Genomic DNA, 14,703 nt, shown 5'->3' on the forward strand with positions numbered 1-14,703 from the left:
AATGTTGCCTTAAGTACAAAAACTGTATTACAAGTGCTGTTGTGATTAAAAGATGTCTAAATCCTGGGAAGTTGTTTGGAAAATGTTATTTTTGCAGAGATCTGGATCAGATTTAACGCGTTAAGGACGCAGGACGTATGGGTATGCCCTCCTGGTACTTGAGGACATAAGGCTTACCTGTACGCCCTGGTCCCATTACCAGGGTTTGAAGCGTGCTCACGAGCTGAGCACGCTTCAAACTTGGTAGGGCCTGACTGCTATCAGCAGCCAGGACCCAGGGTTAATGCCGGACATTGCCGATCGGGCCGATGCCAGTCATTAATCCTTTAGATGCTGCAATCAAAGTTGATTGCGGCGTCTGTAATGTTAAAAGAAAAAAAAAAACTATATCCCAGCAGCTCAGCGGAGCTGATCGGGACCATTGCGGTGAAATCGTGATGTCCCGATTAGCTGAGAGGACGGCGGGAGGGCCCTTACCGTCCTTGCCTTCTGATTAGTGCTCCTATGTCCCCAGTCAGGTATGGCTGAGCCAAAGCTTAGTTGTATTGCCACGCGCGTAAATGTCAGAACTATTAAAATATGTTAGTTAAACCGCATGGTCGATGGCGTACACGTAAAAAAAAAATCAAAACAAAATGGTATCGATAAAAACTACAGATCACAGCGCAAAAAAATAAATATGGAAAAATAAAGTTATAGGGGTCAGAAGATGACCATTTTAAAACATACAAATTTTGGTGCATATAGTTATTTTTATAAAATAAAACCTACATAAATTGGGTATCCCTGTAACCGTATGGACCTACAGAATAGAGATAAGGTTTCATTTTTACCAAAAAGGGCAATATGTAGAAACGCAAGCTCCCAAATATTACAAAATGGAATTTTTTTTATTTCACCCCACAATTACACTTTGTTTAGCTGCAGATTTTATAAAATAAGTGATGTCATTACAAAGTGCAATTGGTGATGCAAAAAACAAGCCCTAAGGGTCTGTAGGTTCAAAAATTGATTATTTTTAGAAGGGGAGGAGGAAAAACAAAAGTGCAAAAACAAACATTGGCCGGGTCCTTAAGGGGTTAGACACTTTCAGTTACGGTAATCTGATAAACCGTGTGGTGTCCTGAGGGCTAAAGAGAATTTGGGAGTTCCTTTTAGGGCCCATGCACACTATGTAAATTCTGCTTCAAATTATTTAGAACAGAAATCTGCCTACATCAGCTTTTTATTGGTTTTGATGGGATTCTGCTGCTCTGTGCACACTATGGAACTTCTGAGGCGGATCCGGATTTCGCCGAAAGAATGAACATATTAATAATTTTGCTGGCATCTGCCCGACACTGCATCCGAGTCAATAGGTTGGCATGGCCATTAAAGGGGTTATCCAGGAAAAAACTTTTTTTTAATATATCAACTGGCTCCAGAGAGTTAAACAGATTTGTAAATTACTTCTATTAAAAAATCTTAATCCTTTCAGTACTTGAGCTGCTGAAGTTGAGTTGCTCTTTTCTGTCTAAGTGCTCTCTGATGACACGTGTCTCGGGAACTGTCCAGAGGAGAAGCAAATCCCCATAGCAAACCTCTTCTACTCTGTGCAGTTCCCAAGACAAACAGAGATGTCAGCAGAGAGTACTGTTGCCAGACAGAAAAGAACAACTCAACTTCAGCAGCTGATAATTATTGGAAGGAGTAAGATTTTTTAATAAAAGTAATTTACAAATCTGTTTAACTTTCTGGAGCCAGTTGATATATATAAAAAAGTTTTTTCCTGGAATACCCCTTTAAGTGCTGATTCCACGGGATGCTGAAGGATTTTTCCGCTGGATTACATTTGGAAACTTTGTTGTGTGTACATGGTTTTACCCTATCCAGAGGAAGGTTACCCCCCCCCCCCCCCCCCCTTCTAAACTCTTTTAGTGAGTTCACCATAACCACTTCCTCTGGCAAGTCTCCCTGCTCTTACAGTAAATAATCCTTCTATGTTGGTTCCTCTAGGTCAGTGGTCTCTAAACTGAACTGTGGCTGTCCGGGCATGCTGGGAGTTGTAGTTTTGCAACATCTGGAGGTCCACAGTTTGGAGACCACTGTTCTAGGTATAGAGAATGCCCCCTTGTTAAAGATACAGTCCTGAGGATAAATAGATCATGGGAGAGATCTTTTACAAGACTAAATGAATTGATAGACTATTCTTTAGATTTGGGTGCAACGAATCTTACGGTAGATCCCCCAAAACTCTAGCAGCAGCATTCACAATTTTTGAGAACTGACATATACTTATTCATTTATTGATTTTATAGCAAATACAGTAGTTGAATCAAAAACAGACAAGTGTGTGACACATAAATTTTATTTACTAGAAAATGCTAATAAAATGCATTGAATTATTCCATCTGACCTTTAACATGAACCACAAGCCGGATTACCGAACACATGAGTTTATCCCACATTGTTGTCAGCGATGCAAAAAAACATTAACCAGACGATCGTGATCCCAGACTTAGATTTTGTCAGGTTGTACGTTTTTTTTTTTTTTTTTTTATAAAATAATAATAATCAAAATAATCCCAGTGTGTACAACCTAGGAAGATGCATAGCATTTGTATCGCTCACTAATTCTGTAGTTTCCAAGTCGGCCTGTGATGAAAATGTAGTAATGCCTGTTCTATAACCTGTGATCAGAGTAATACATGATATAGTCTATTGTATAATGAAAGGGGGTTATCCAGGACTGGGAAAAAAAAAATAGCTGCTTTATCTAAAAACAGTGCCACATCTGTCCTCAGGTTCTGTGTGGTATTACAACTCTGCTTCATTAATCTCCATGGAACTATCTGCAATACCACGCCCGTACTAATGACAAGAGTGGCGTTGTTTCTGGAAGAGAGCGAATCACTTTAAATGTACAGCAAACTTGGCTTTCTGCTAGGTAAGTTCAAACAGGGGCGTAGCGGGGAAACCACAGGGCCCTTGTGGAAAACTACAACTCCCAGCATGCCCGGACAGCCTTTGGCTGTCCGGGCATGTTGGGAGTTGTAGTTTTGCAACAGCGGGAGGCACCCTGGTTGGAAAACATTGGGTTAATATAGTGGCAGGAGGGGGCCCTCGACTCTTGTGACCACTATCGCAACGCAAGACTTTCCCTATCTATAAAATGGAAGCAAGGTAATCTAAACTGTGTATTTAGGTGGTAGATACTTGAAAGGATTGTCTGGTTTTTCTTTTTTTCTGTTCCAGGTACAGCAGCTTATTGTTGGGGATGTTCAAGATAAAGGGGTATTTCGGCATGAGTGCGCTGTACTAGGATGGGAAGGGCATGCATACTTAATACCCGGGGTATTAGTATAGTGCAGGCATAGGCAACCTTCAGTACTGCAGATGTTTTGGACTACATCTCCCATGAGCCTTTGGCTGCATTATGGCTGTGAGCATTATGGGAGATTTAGTCCAAAATATCTGCAGTGCTGAAGGTTGCCTATGCCAGAAACAGTGTCGCCCTCATTTATCTGAGTAGCTAGACCATCAGATGGTCTAGCAAGCCCTATAAATCCAAAACGGGTGTCACCCTCCCCCCCCTTTGATGACTAGACTATAAACAGGTATGTGATCAGCACCCCCTCGTCTGTCTATACCAAGAGCCCACAGGTCCTTTTAAAGCAACTTTAACATCTAAAACTCCAGACCATCAGCCTGTATTTATTTAACGTGAATAGGGCAATGCTGCAATACTCTGCACAGCCACTAATAACGGTATGGTGTGCCGGTATTACAGGCCTCAATAAACGCGGCACTTTTAAACCAACTGATCAGTCCTAGTGCTGAGAATCGCCCCCCCCCACCACCAATCTGAGGATTAAAGAAGCATTAAAGGGGTACTCCGGTGAAAACCTTTTTTCTTTTAAATCAACTGGTGGCAGAAAGTTACAGATTTGTAAATTACTTCTATTAAAAAAATCTTAATCCTTCCAGTACTTATTAGCTGCTGAATGCTACAGAGGAAATTCATTTCTTTTTGGAACACTGATGACATCACGAGCACAGTGCTCTCTGCTGACATCTCTGTCCATTTTAGTAACCATGCATAGCAGATGTATGCTAAGGGCAGCATGGTGGCTCAGTGGTTAGCACTGCTGCCTTGCAGTGCTGGGGACTTGGGTTCAAATCCCACTAAGCGTTATTATTATAATAACATCAGCAGAGAGCACTGTGCTCGTGATGTCATCAGAGAGCATTCCAAAAAGAAAAGAAATTCCTCTGTAGTATTCAGCAGCTAATAAGTACAGGAAGGATTAAGATTTTTTAATAGAAGTAATTTACAAATATGTTTAACTTTCTGCCACCAGTTGATTTAAAAGAAAAAAGGTTTTCACCGGAGTACCCCTTTAAATTAGAGTCTTGATGTGTTAAATACACTGGCACCTCTGGGAACTATAGAGAAAGGTCTAAAGTGGCAAGAATGTCAGTTTATATATATATATATACCTCTGGCTGTGTCTGACATGCTGGGAGCCATACATTGATGACTACTGATGGGTCATGCACATTAAGGTAACACATGCTGGTTTTCCAGTCCATTTAATGGCTGTCTACCAGTGCAGGCTTGGGCTACAATGGTGACATAGCATGATAATCTGTGTCCAGAGTGACAATTTCCCATTCTTTATACTTGTTGTGGCCACATTATCTGTTTTTTTTTTTTGGGGGGGGGGGGGGAACAATAGGAAATAGTCAGAGATAGATATATACATATATAAATTAAATTTCATGTTATAAAATTATATCACCAAGACCAGCACTTATTCAGACAATGCATCCCCTTCTATGTCTCCCCTGCACAGCCTGCCCTTTTACTTACAGTGCAGCTTCATTTTGGGTCACTGGTGGGATAGGGGGGTCCCGAGTGTTGTACCTCCATTTATGACTTCCATCTACCTTAAGTGTCTATTCACCCGTACAGTATCCAGGGCATATTTGATGTGCCGGAATTGAAGCTGTGTGCAGTCATTTAGTTTACACTTAATTCTGCTGCTTCAAATCCTTTGCATCAAATATGCCCAGTTCACACGAGCGGATTTCCTTTCAAACTCGCAGCGGATCTCCCGCTGCGAGTTTGAAAAGGGGCGGGGTCTCCGTACCCTACCCGCAGCAGATTTTCGCCAACAGAATCAGTGTTATTGAAAATCCGCAGCAGACCCTGTTGAAGTCAATAGGGTCTGCGGCGGATTTTCAATAGCAGGGATTCTGCTGGCGAAAATCTGCTGCAGGTAGCGTACGGAGACCCCGCCCCTTTTCAAACCCGCAGCGAGAGATTCGCTGCGAGTTTCAAAAGAAATCCGCTCGTGTGAACGAGCCCTTTTAAAGGAAATACAAATGCTGGTTAAGGCCTCAAAGGCCACAGCTGATAAGCGAACAGCGTTCTGTGATACTTTATATGTGTATGGGATTTGTATCTTAAAACACATGGTAGCGCTGCAACAGATTATTGTAACCAATTATACCTGCATTCGTTTATGGGAAAAACACATCTATCAAAGGGATTGTCCAATCCCAGGCAAACCCTTTAATATAGGTTAACTTCCCAAGTGTAATAAATATAAGGATATCCAGGAGTTGTAAATCTACTTCCCTTTTGGGAAATGCATTACAATAAATATATTTCATTGTCTTATCTCTATATACAAATATTAGATCAGTAGGATGAGCGCTAGTAAAATACATAAAAGGTAAATAGAAATGCACAGCTTTCTATAAGAACTGGTCAGTAATACGGGGTTCTTCAGAGTATTCTGCGAACCCCAAGATGAGCCCCTGAGGGAGATTTATCAAAACCTGTCCAGAGGAAAAGTTGCGGAGTTGCCCATAGCAACCAATCAGATCGCTTCTTTCATTTCTAACAAGGCCTTTGAGAAATGAAAGAAGCGATCTGATTGGTTGTTATGGGCAACTCAGCAACTTTTCCTCTGGACAGATTTTGATAAATCTCCCCCAATATCTGTATTAACTCTAGACGTTAACTTGTTAAAAATAAATAATGAATGGCACTTTTATAAGAACTTGTACTATATACTTTTTAACTAAGTATTGCAATTCTTGTAATTTAGATATGGTGAAACCTATAGAGCTTGTAAAGAAAAACTTGGCACTCCAATGTATAATGCAACGAGTTTTATTTTCACAGTCCGTAAATCAATTTACGTTTCGGCCCTACCAGGACCTTCATCAGAATTATACAGGACTGGTGCGGAGATTAGAAGGAATTGGCCAAGAGCCGTGCAATGAGGTAGTGTAGTGCGGCCGTAAGCGATGAGAGCGGTCGTGGCTTATGGCCGCACGCTACAATACCTCATTGCACGGATTTTCCTTTGATTCCTTCTAATCTCCGGACCAGTCCTGTATAATTCTGATGAAGGTCCTGGTAGGGCCGAAACGTAAATTGATTTAAGGACTGTGAAAATAAAACTCGTTGCATTATACATTGGAGTGCCAAGTTTTTCTTTACAAGTATTAAAGGATTGGGATTCCTACTTGAGCACCAGTTGAGGGAGTGACATATCTGTTTCACATTGAAACCTATAGAGCAGTATTTCCCAACCAGGGTGCCTCCAGCTGTTGCAAAACTACAACTCCCAGCATGCCTGGACAGCCGAAGGCTGTCCAGGCATGCTGGGAGTTGTGGTTTTGCAACAGCTGGAAGCACCTTGGTTGGGAAATACTGCTAATAGAGACTACCATAATGCAGTAAAAGTAGTCTTTTAAAGGGGTACTGCACCTATAGACATCTTATCCCCTATACAAATTATAGGGGATAAGATGTCTGATCACGGGGGTCCCGCCGCTGGGGACCCCTGTGATCTCTGTTGCAGCACCCCGCTGTCACTACTGCACAGAGCAAACTCTCTCTGTGCATAATGACGGGCAATACAGGGGCCGGAGCATCGTGACATCACGGACCACTCCCTCAATACAAGTGTATGGGAGGGGGTGTGGCGGCCATCACACCCCCCTTCTATAGACTTGCATTGAGGGGGCAGGTCATAGCATCACAAGGGGCGGAGCAGTGACATCACGATGCTCCGGGCCCCTGTAACGCCTGTCATTACGCACAGAGCGAGTCTGCTCTGTGCAGTAATGACAGCAGGGTGCTGCAACAGAGATCACGGGGGTCCCCAGCGGCGGATCAGACATCTTATCCCCTATCCCCTAAGATGTCTACCCCTTTTAAAAGAAATATCCTTTGTTAAAAAAAGAAAAAGTAAAAAAAAGTGTTTCACTATACATTGATTCTTATCCACTTGCTGTTTATTTTCCTGCAGTGCTGCACCCCCAAATACATGGGGTGCAGCCAAAACTACACACCTGCCGCAACAAAGAAAGAACTTTCTTCCTTCCAGCACAGTAACGAATTGGCACTAAAACTTGAATACTGTAAGTGTCCTGATGCTTTTCGGTGTATAATACTACACATGTGCTGTAAGGTTATTTGGGGGTCTTGTACTATTGCATTTATTTGCAAACCATGTCTTAATACGGACATCCATGACTCTGCAACACATTACGGACAGTGTCACAGGACTCTTATAACAAGTCCAAACACTGTTCTAACCTATGGCAAAAAAAATGTATCACTTTTTTTTGTGCCTTTTTGTAATGTCAGCTACATTTCTTCTGGCATTCTCTCCATGTTCTTTTAAAGGGCATATACACACAGACTAAAACTGTGCTGCAAATTACACATCAAAGTCAGCGCAGGATCCATTATGCTTATTTTCACGTTTCCCAGACTGGCTTTTATTATAGCATTAAGAACATTTAAATTCACTTTTCACATGTCAAAATTTAGATTGGTCAGGGTCTCAGGGCCAAGACCCCCTCTGATCATTAGTTATAGCAGCATTTCCCAGCTTGGTGCGCTGAATGCCCAAAGATGACAGGCTCCATTACAGTCTATGGAGCCAGTCTCCTGTGTTGGGAACCGAGGTGCGGAGTAAAGTGTGCTGACACGTGTTACACCTGCCTATAAGGAATGCTTAGAGGGGGGGGGGTGTGTCTCAGCACTGAGACCACAACCAATCTAATTTTTTGATACAACATGTCAAAAGTTTATTTAAATAATTTCAAAGTGACATTTTTTTTTTTCCGGAATAAAACTGGGATGCACATTTTTTTGTTGTTGTTGTTTAACAGACGCTTTAAAAGGGGTACTCCACTGGAAAACATTTTCTTTTAAATCAACTGGTGCCAGAAAATTAAAACAGATTTGTAAATTACTTCTATTAAAAAATCTTAATCCTTCCAGTACTTTTCAGCTGCTGTATGCTCCACAGGAAGTTCTTTTCTTTTTGAATTTCCTTTGTCTGACCACAATGCTCTCTGCTGACGCCTCTGTCCATGTCAGAAACTGTCCAGAGCAGGATAGGTTTGCTATAGGGATTTGTTCATACTCTGGACAGTTCCTAAAAATGGACAGAGGTGTCAGCAGAGAGCACTGGGGTCAGACAGAAAAATTCAAAAAGAAAAGAACTTCCTGTGGAGCATATAGCAGCTAAGTAGCGGAAGGATTAAGAATTTTAAACAGAAGTCATTTACAAATCTGTTTAACTTTCTGGCACCAGTTGATTAAAAAAAAAAGTACCCCTTTAAGGTTAGGGTCCCATGCAGTGGAACTGCTGCAGAAAATCTGCATCCTTTGCAGTAGCAGCAATAAGGGATTAGATTTTTAATCTGATTCACACATTGTAGAAATAATCTATGCCATTTGGCAATGGAAATGTGGTGCGGATTTTAAAGCCACAGCTTGTCAACTGTTGCACCGAATGCACTGCAGATTTTTTCTACTGACTGCAAAGAGGAAGTAATAATCTGCAGGCATTGCACCTCTACAGCAAAATCAACAACTGTGGAAGTTAAACACTTACAATATATTAGGCAAATCCGCATCATTTTCCCTGCATAAGACCGTATCCTTAAAGGGGTATTCTGGGCAAAAACATCTTATCCCCTATCCAAAGGATAGGGGATAAAAGGTCTGATCGCGGGGGGCCCACTGCTGGACACCCCCCCGCAATCTCCCTGCAGCACCTGCATTCTGTGCGGGGCTGCGTCTCTCTAGTTTTGGAAACCTCTGGGTTTCTGGGACTCGAGACGTGATGTGATGCCACGCCCCCTCCATTCATGTCTATGGGAGGGGGCGTGATGACCGTCACGCCCCCTTCCCATAGACATGAATGGAGGGGGCCATGGCATAACGTCACATCCCCAGTCCCGGAAAAGGTTTCCGAAACTAGAGACGCAGCCCCGCATAGAGTGCGGGTGCTGCAGGGAGATCGAAGGGGGGTCCCCAGCAGCACCCCCACCATCAGACATCTTATCCCCTATTCTTTGGATAGGGGATAAAATGTTTTTGCCCGGAATACCCCTTTAAACGCAAAAAAAAAAAAAAAAAAAGCGCATGACATTAACATACTGGCACAAAAAGAGTTTTAGCCTAGTTCACCGGGTGGCGAGCTAAGTTCATGCCATATTTGGGACTTAAAAACGTAATACAGAAAAATATTGACAAATGTGGCACATGGGTGGACGGCCCGAACTCCATGTAATCCCATATATGGAGATAGTGTCAGGGAAAGTGCAATGTAATAGCTCATTTGGGCTCATGTTCTCTATTAGCTTAATAGAGGGGTTAATGAACCATGAAGAGAGGATTCACCTAATCGGACAGAACTCTTTTGGATACAAGTATCCGTGTCTTAAAGTAGTGTGCAAAATACAACGTCAGTGTGTATGAAATAAAATAAAAATGATGATAAAATGTAGGGTTTGTTCCTGAGCAAGAAAACAAGATGAAGTCTGTGTATACAATTCATAGGTTGTTTCACAGCAGATCATCTTCATGTCAGTGGATGTAATGTACCGTCTACTACAGTGTTTCCCAACCAGGGTGCCTCCAGCTGTTGCAAAACTACAACTCCCAGCATGCCCGGACAGCCGAAGGCTGTCCGGGCATGCTGGGAGTTGTAGTTTTGCAACAGCTGGAGGCACCCTGGTTGGGAAACACTGGTCTACAAGATTCTTATAGGACATATTGTAACCCAGGGATCTAATAGCTTCTTACTGCAGCTGATGGGATAAGTTTCCAATCCATAGCCCACCCAGACGTTGTGACATTGCATAGGCAACTGCTATGAGCCGCTGTGTTTTCTATATGGCTTTATAGATGAGAAGAAAGTAGTCTCTTCTTTAGGAGAATTGTTAAAGGGTCCTCTGTTTGTAGGTAGGAAGTAGCTTTGTCTTCAACATGCGGTAGTAAAGGTTTTCATCTCGAAACTCAAATTCATCAGTGATATGTTGGATGACCCCTCCTTTCAGCAGTCTCTCTCCGTATTTTACGGCTTCCCCCCGGTCTGATGCCAGTCCAACCTCAACAAGCCACGTCACCAAATCTGAGCCCAAGAAGACGCCTCCAGATGTCCTGGGACCACACCTGTATGTCAAAGGAATGATTCACCCATATGTTCTGTAACTCTTGTACCAGCGCTGTGTATTTGTCAGCAGGTAAAGGAAAACAGAGAGGAAACAGGACAGCATGATAAAAGCGTGTTAGGAGAGGTCACCATTGGGTTAGAGAATATGAAAGGCCAATAAGGGGCAAGTTTAGTGAAATACTATGTATTCTGTAGGATGCACAGTAGTCTCCATAATGTGTCTCTCCAGCAGTTGCAAGACTACAACCTCCAGCGTGCCCTAAACAGCTGCATGCTGGGAGTTGTAGTATTGCAACAACTGGAGAATCTCAGGTTGGCGTTCACTGATCTACAAGTTAAAGGGGAATTCCAGGAAAAAACTATATATCTATATCTATATCTATATATATCTATCAACTGGCTCCAGAAAGTTAAACAGATTTGTAAATTACTTCTATTAAAAAAATCTTAATCCTTTCAGTACTTATGTGCTTCTGAAGTTAAGGTTGTTCTTTTCTGTCTAAGTCCTCTCTTATGACACGTGTCTCGGGAACCACCCAGTTTAGAAGCAAATCCCCATAGCAAACCTCTTCTAAACTGGGCGGTTCCCGAGACAGGTGTCATCAGAGAGCACTTAGACAGAAAAGAACAACCTTAACTTCAGAAGCTCATAAGTACTGAAAGGATTAAGATTTTTTAATAGAAGTAATTTACAAATCTGTTTAACTTTCTGGAGCCAGTTGATATATATAAAAAAAAAAAAATTTTCCCTGGAATACCCCTTTAATGTCTCAAAGTGATCGCTGTGTAGAGGGGGGTGACTGGCCTGAGCAGGATAAAAAAAATATGGGTATCAATATTAAATATTAATATAAAAATGGCCGGTTCTTAGACTGTCTCAGGGTGCGTTCACACCACGTTTTTGCAATACAGGTTCCTAAAAACCGGACTAAACTGTATCAAAACGTGAGTGCAAATTTAAAGTTAAAAACCGTATACGGTTTGAAAAATGATGTCCGCTTGCATCCGTTTTTTAAAGAAAAAAACGTATACTTTTGTAACTTTTCACTCCATTATAAATAAAGTTTCACTTGTTTGAATGAAATTCCAAGAAAAAAAAAAATTTGAAAACCGTACATATGGTTCTCTACAGTTCCCATTGACTCCCATGTTAAAAACCGTATACAGTTTCAATACGGTTTTTCACCCGGACCAAAAACCGTGGTAGGCTACGGTTTTGGGTACGGGGGAAAAAAAAAAAACGGACAAAAAACGTACAGGATGCAAAACGGACACAACCGGATGCATCTTTTGGCATACAGTTTTCAATATGGTTCCGTACGGTTTTCACATTGAAAACGTATACGGGAACTGTATTGCAAAAACGTGGTGTGAATGCACCCTAAATCAGTGTTTCCCAAACGGTGCCTCCAGCTGTAGCCAAACTACAATTCCCAGCATGCCCGGACAGCCTTTGGCTGTCCGGGCATGCTGGGAGTTGTAGTTTGGCCACAGCTGGAGGCACTCTGGTTGGGAAACACTGGTCTAAATTTATGCTAAGTATACTCAAACTGCCCACACATCTTTCAATTGCCTATAGTTTGCAACTACCTGTACCGACCCCCCCCCCCCCCCCATACACACGCACACTCAGCTCTGGAGAGCACCCATGTTTTCTGATGTACATACATGCGAGGCAGGGGAAGGTTAAAGGGGTATTCCAGGAAAAAAAAATCTTTTTATATATCAACTGGCTCCAGAAAGTTAAACCGATTTGTAAATTACTTCTATTTAAAAAAAAAAATCTTAATCCTTCTAATAATTATCAGCTGCTGAAGTTGAGTTATTTTTTTTCTGTCTGGCAACAGTGCTCTCTGCTGACATCTCTGTCTGTCTCGGGAACTGCACAGAGTAGGAGAGGTTTGCTATGGGGATTTGCTTCTACTCTGAACAATTTCCGAGACAGGTGTCATCAGAGAGCACTTAGAAAGAAAAGAACAACTCAACTTCAGCAGCTCATAAGTACTGAAAGGATTAAGATTTTTTTTTTTTTATAGAAGTAATTTAAAAATCTTTTTAAACTTTCTGGAGCCAGTTGATATGTAAAAAAAAAATAAAAAAAAGTTTTTTTTTCCTGGATAACCCCTTTAAAGTAAACTTATCCAGAGTCTATTATAGTAGATATCTACTGCTTCCTATATAAGGGATCAAGCATTTCTTCTTGTGCTTGTGTCATCAAAGCTGTGCACTCTGGTTCACATGGTTGTAAGGATGTACGGGACAACATAGGCTTCTAAGGACAATACAAATGAAATCATGCACTGTTACAATGTGACGAAAAGAAAAGGGATGAAGCGAGAGCAGACAGACAGAGGACGACAGATACTACGCATGGCCAAAACACATTGGCAAAACTTGTGCAGCAAACATCTACAAATACATCTACATGAGGACCCCATATATACAGGTAAGATGTCAATGAGGCAGGGGGACAACTTTTCTGTGATTGTACTTACTGGCAGTAAATGTAGTTTGCACCGCCATTATTGCTTCCGTTACAATGGAAACCCTTACAGCAATACTGGATCCATCAAATGAAAGACAAAAGACTGACCCCCAAAGACTTATACAGTGATCCCTCAACTTACAATGGCCTCATGGTCTTTTCTGGACCATTGTAACTTGAAACCAGACTCAACATACAATGCTATGGAATCTGCCAAACGTGTCAATGGCTGGAAGAACCGACCAATCAGAATGGATATTTCACTGGTAAAACCCTTGTATTACTGAAGTGTATGCACTGACTGGTGTCTGGTAGCGCCCCCTACAGTACAGGGAGGTATTACATGTTCTGTACTCTTTACCTGTACCAGGGTTAGCTTCTTCTTTGGGCATCCGGTGAGGTAGACTCCATTTTACTTTTTTTTAAGACATTGCGATGTTCAGTCCAGGACCCTGAAGAAGCTCCTGTCCTCTACATAGACCAGGGTTTCCCAAATAGGTTGCCTTCAGCTGTTGCAAAACTACAACTCCCAGCATGCCCGGACAGCCTTTGGCTGTCCGGGCATGCTGGGAGTTGTAGTTTTGCAACAGCTGAAGGCACCCTGGTTGGGAAACACTTACATAGACAGTGATTACAGCTCCCAGCAGATCTTTCTTACTTTTATATGTAAGGACTTTCTTTATCTATATTAGTTACTGTATCTACTTTTTTTTCTTTAATCCTCACTTTTTCCTATTTTTGGATGACATTTTGGTGGCTTCAGAACCAATTACCAGGTTTCCATAGAGTTATGGTCTCAACATACGATGGTTTCAACATACAATGGTCGTCCTGGAACCAATTAATATTGTAACTTGAGGGACCACTGTAATGGGATCCATCTGGTTCCGCTGTGGTGTTCACTGTTATGACGTGAAGAATAACACAGCATGCTGCACTTTTTCTTGTCATGTAATATGACCAGAATATCAACAGAGGCACCAAAAGGTAGTGTGAACAGAGCCTTACAGGTATATATGGAGCAAAAGACGCCAACAAATTGTTTATTGTGCTATATCGGTTTAAGGGTGCGTTCACACCACGTTTTTGCAATACAGTTCCTGTATCAGGTTTTTGATTTAAAAAAAAATAAAAAATGGATTCCTCAAAACCGGACTAAACTGTATCAAAACGTGTGTACACATTTTTATCTGTATACGGTTTGAAAATTTATGTCCGGTTGCATCTGTTTTTTTAAGAAAAAAAACGTATACGTTTTGAACTTTTCACTCCATTATGAATAAAGTTCCACTTGTTTGATTGAAATTCCCAAAAAAAACCTGTGGAAAGTCAAAAACTGTATGGTGAAAACTGTATGGAACAGTATGCACATACAGTTCTGTACGGTTTCCATTGACTCCCATGTTAAAAAAAAAAACAAAAACGTATACGGTTTAATACGGTTTTTCACCCGGACCAAAAACCGTGGAAGACTACAGTTTTCTGTCCAGAAAAAAAAAAGTAAAAAACCGTATGGCTTGAAAAACGGAGACAACTGTATGCAATATGGTGCATACGGTTTTGAATGGGAAGTCTATGGGCACGGTTTTCTGTACGGTTGCATACTTTTTTTTTTAATGAAACCGTATAGCAAAATCTTGGTGTGGACCCACCCTTAGAGGTGTTGGTTCAGTCACCTATAAGGCGGGGTAAAGGCTATAGTGCTTATCTAAGGTGGTGGGTGTCTAGAATGCTTTGTTG

The 14,703-nt window shown here is 41.6% G+C and overlaps 1 protein-coding gene across 5 annotated transcripts in view; it reads right to left on the reverse strand.

The window, feature by feature from the left end:
• Positions 1-10,024: 10,024 nt before the first annotated feature.
• The window catches only part of GPR155 (G protein-coupled receptor 155), a 59,636-nt gene continuing 54,957 nt past the window's right edge, over positions 10,025-14,703 (reverse strand). For 4 of the 5 annotated variants that reach the window (XM_056535612.1, XM_056535615.1, XM_056535613.1 and 1 more), the window contains one exon: positions 10,025-10,477. In XM_056535612.1, coding sequence (XP_056391587.1) covers positions 10,246-10,477 — 232 coding nt within the window. In that variant the 3' untranslated portion in view covers positions 10,025-10,245. Of the gene's footprint in view, positions 10,531-14,703 lie in introns of all 5 variants that reach the window. The other variant, XM_056535617.1, reaches the window with a different exon arrangement.

The sequence above is a fragment of the Hyla sarda genome, chromosome 8, assembly GCF_029499605.1.
Source record: "Hyla sarda isolate aHylSar1 chromosome 8, aHylSar1.hap1, whole genome shotgun sequence".
NCBI classification, from domain to species: Eukaryota; Metazoa; Chordata; class Amphibia; order Anura; family Hylidae; genus Hyla; species Hyla sarda.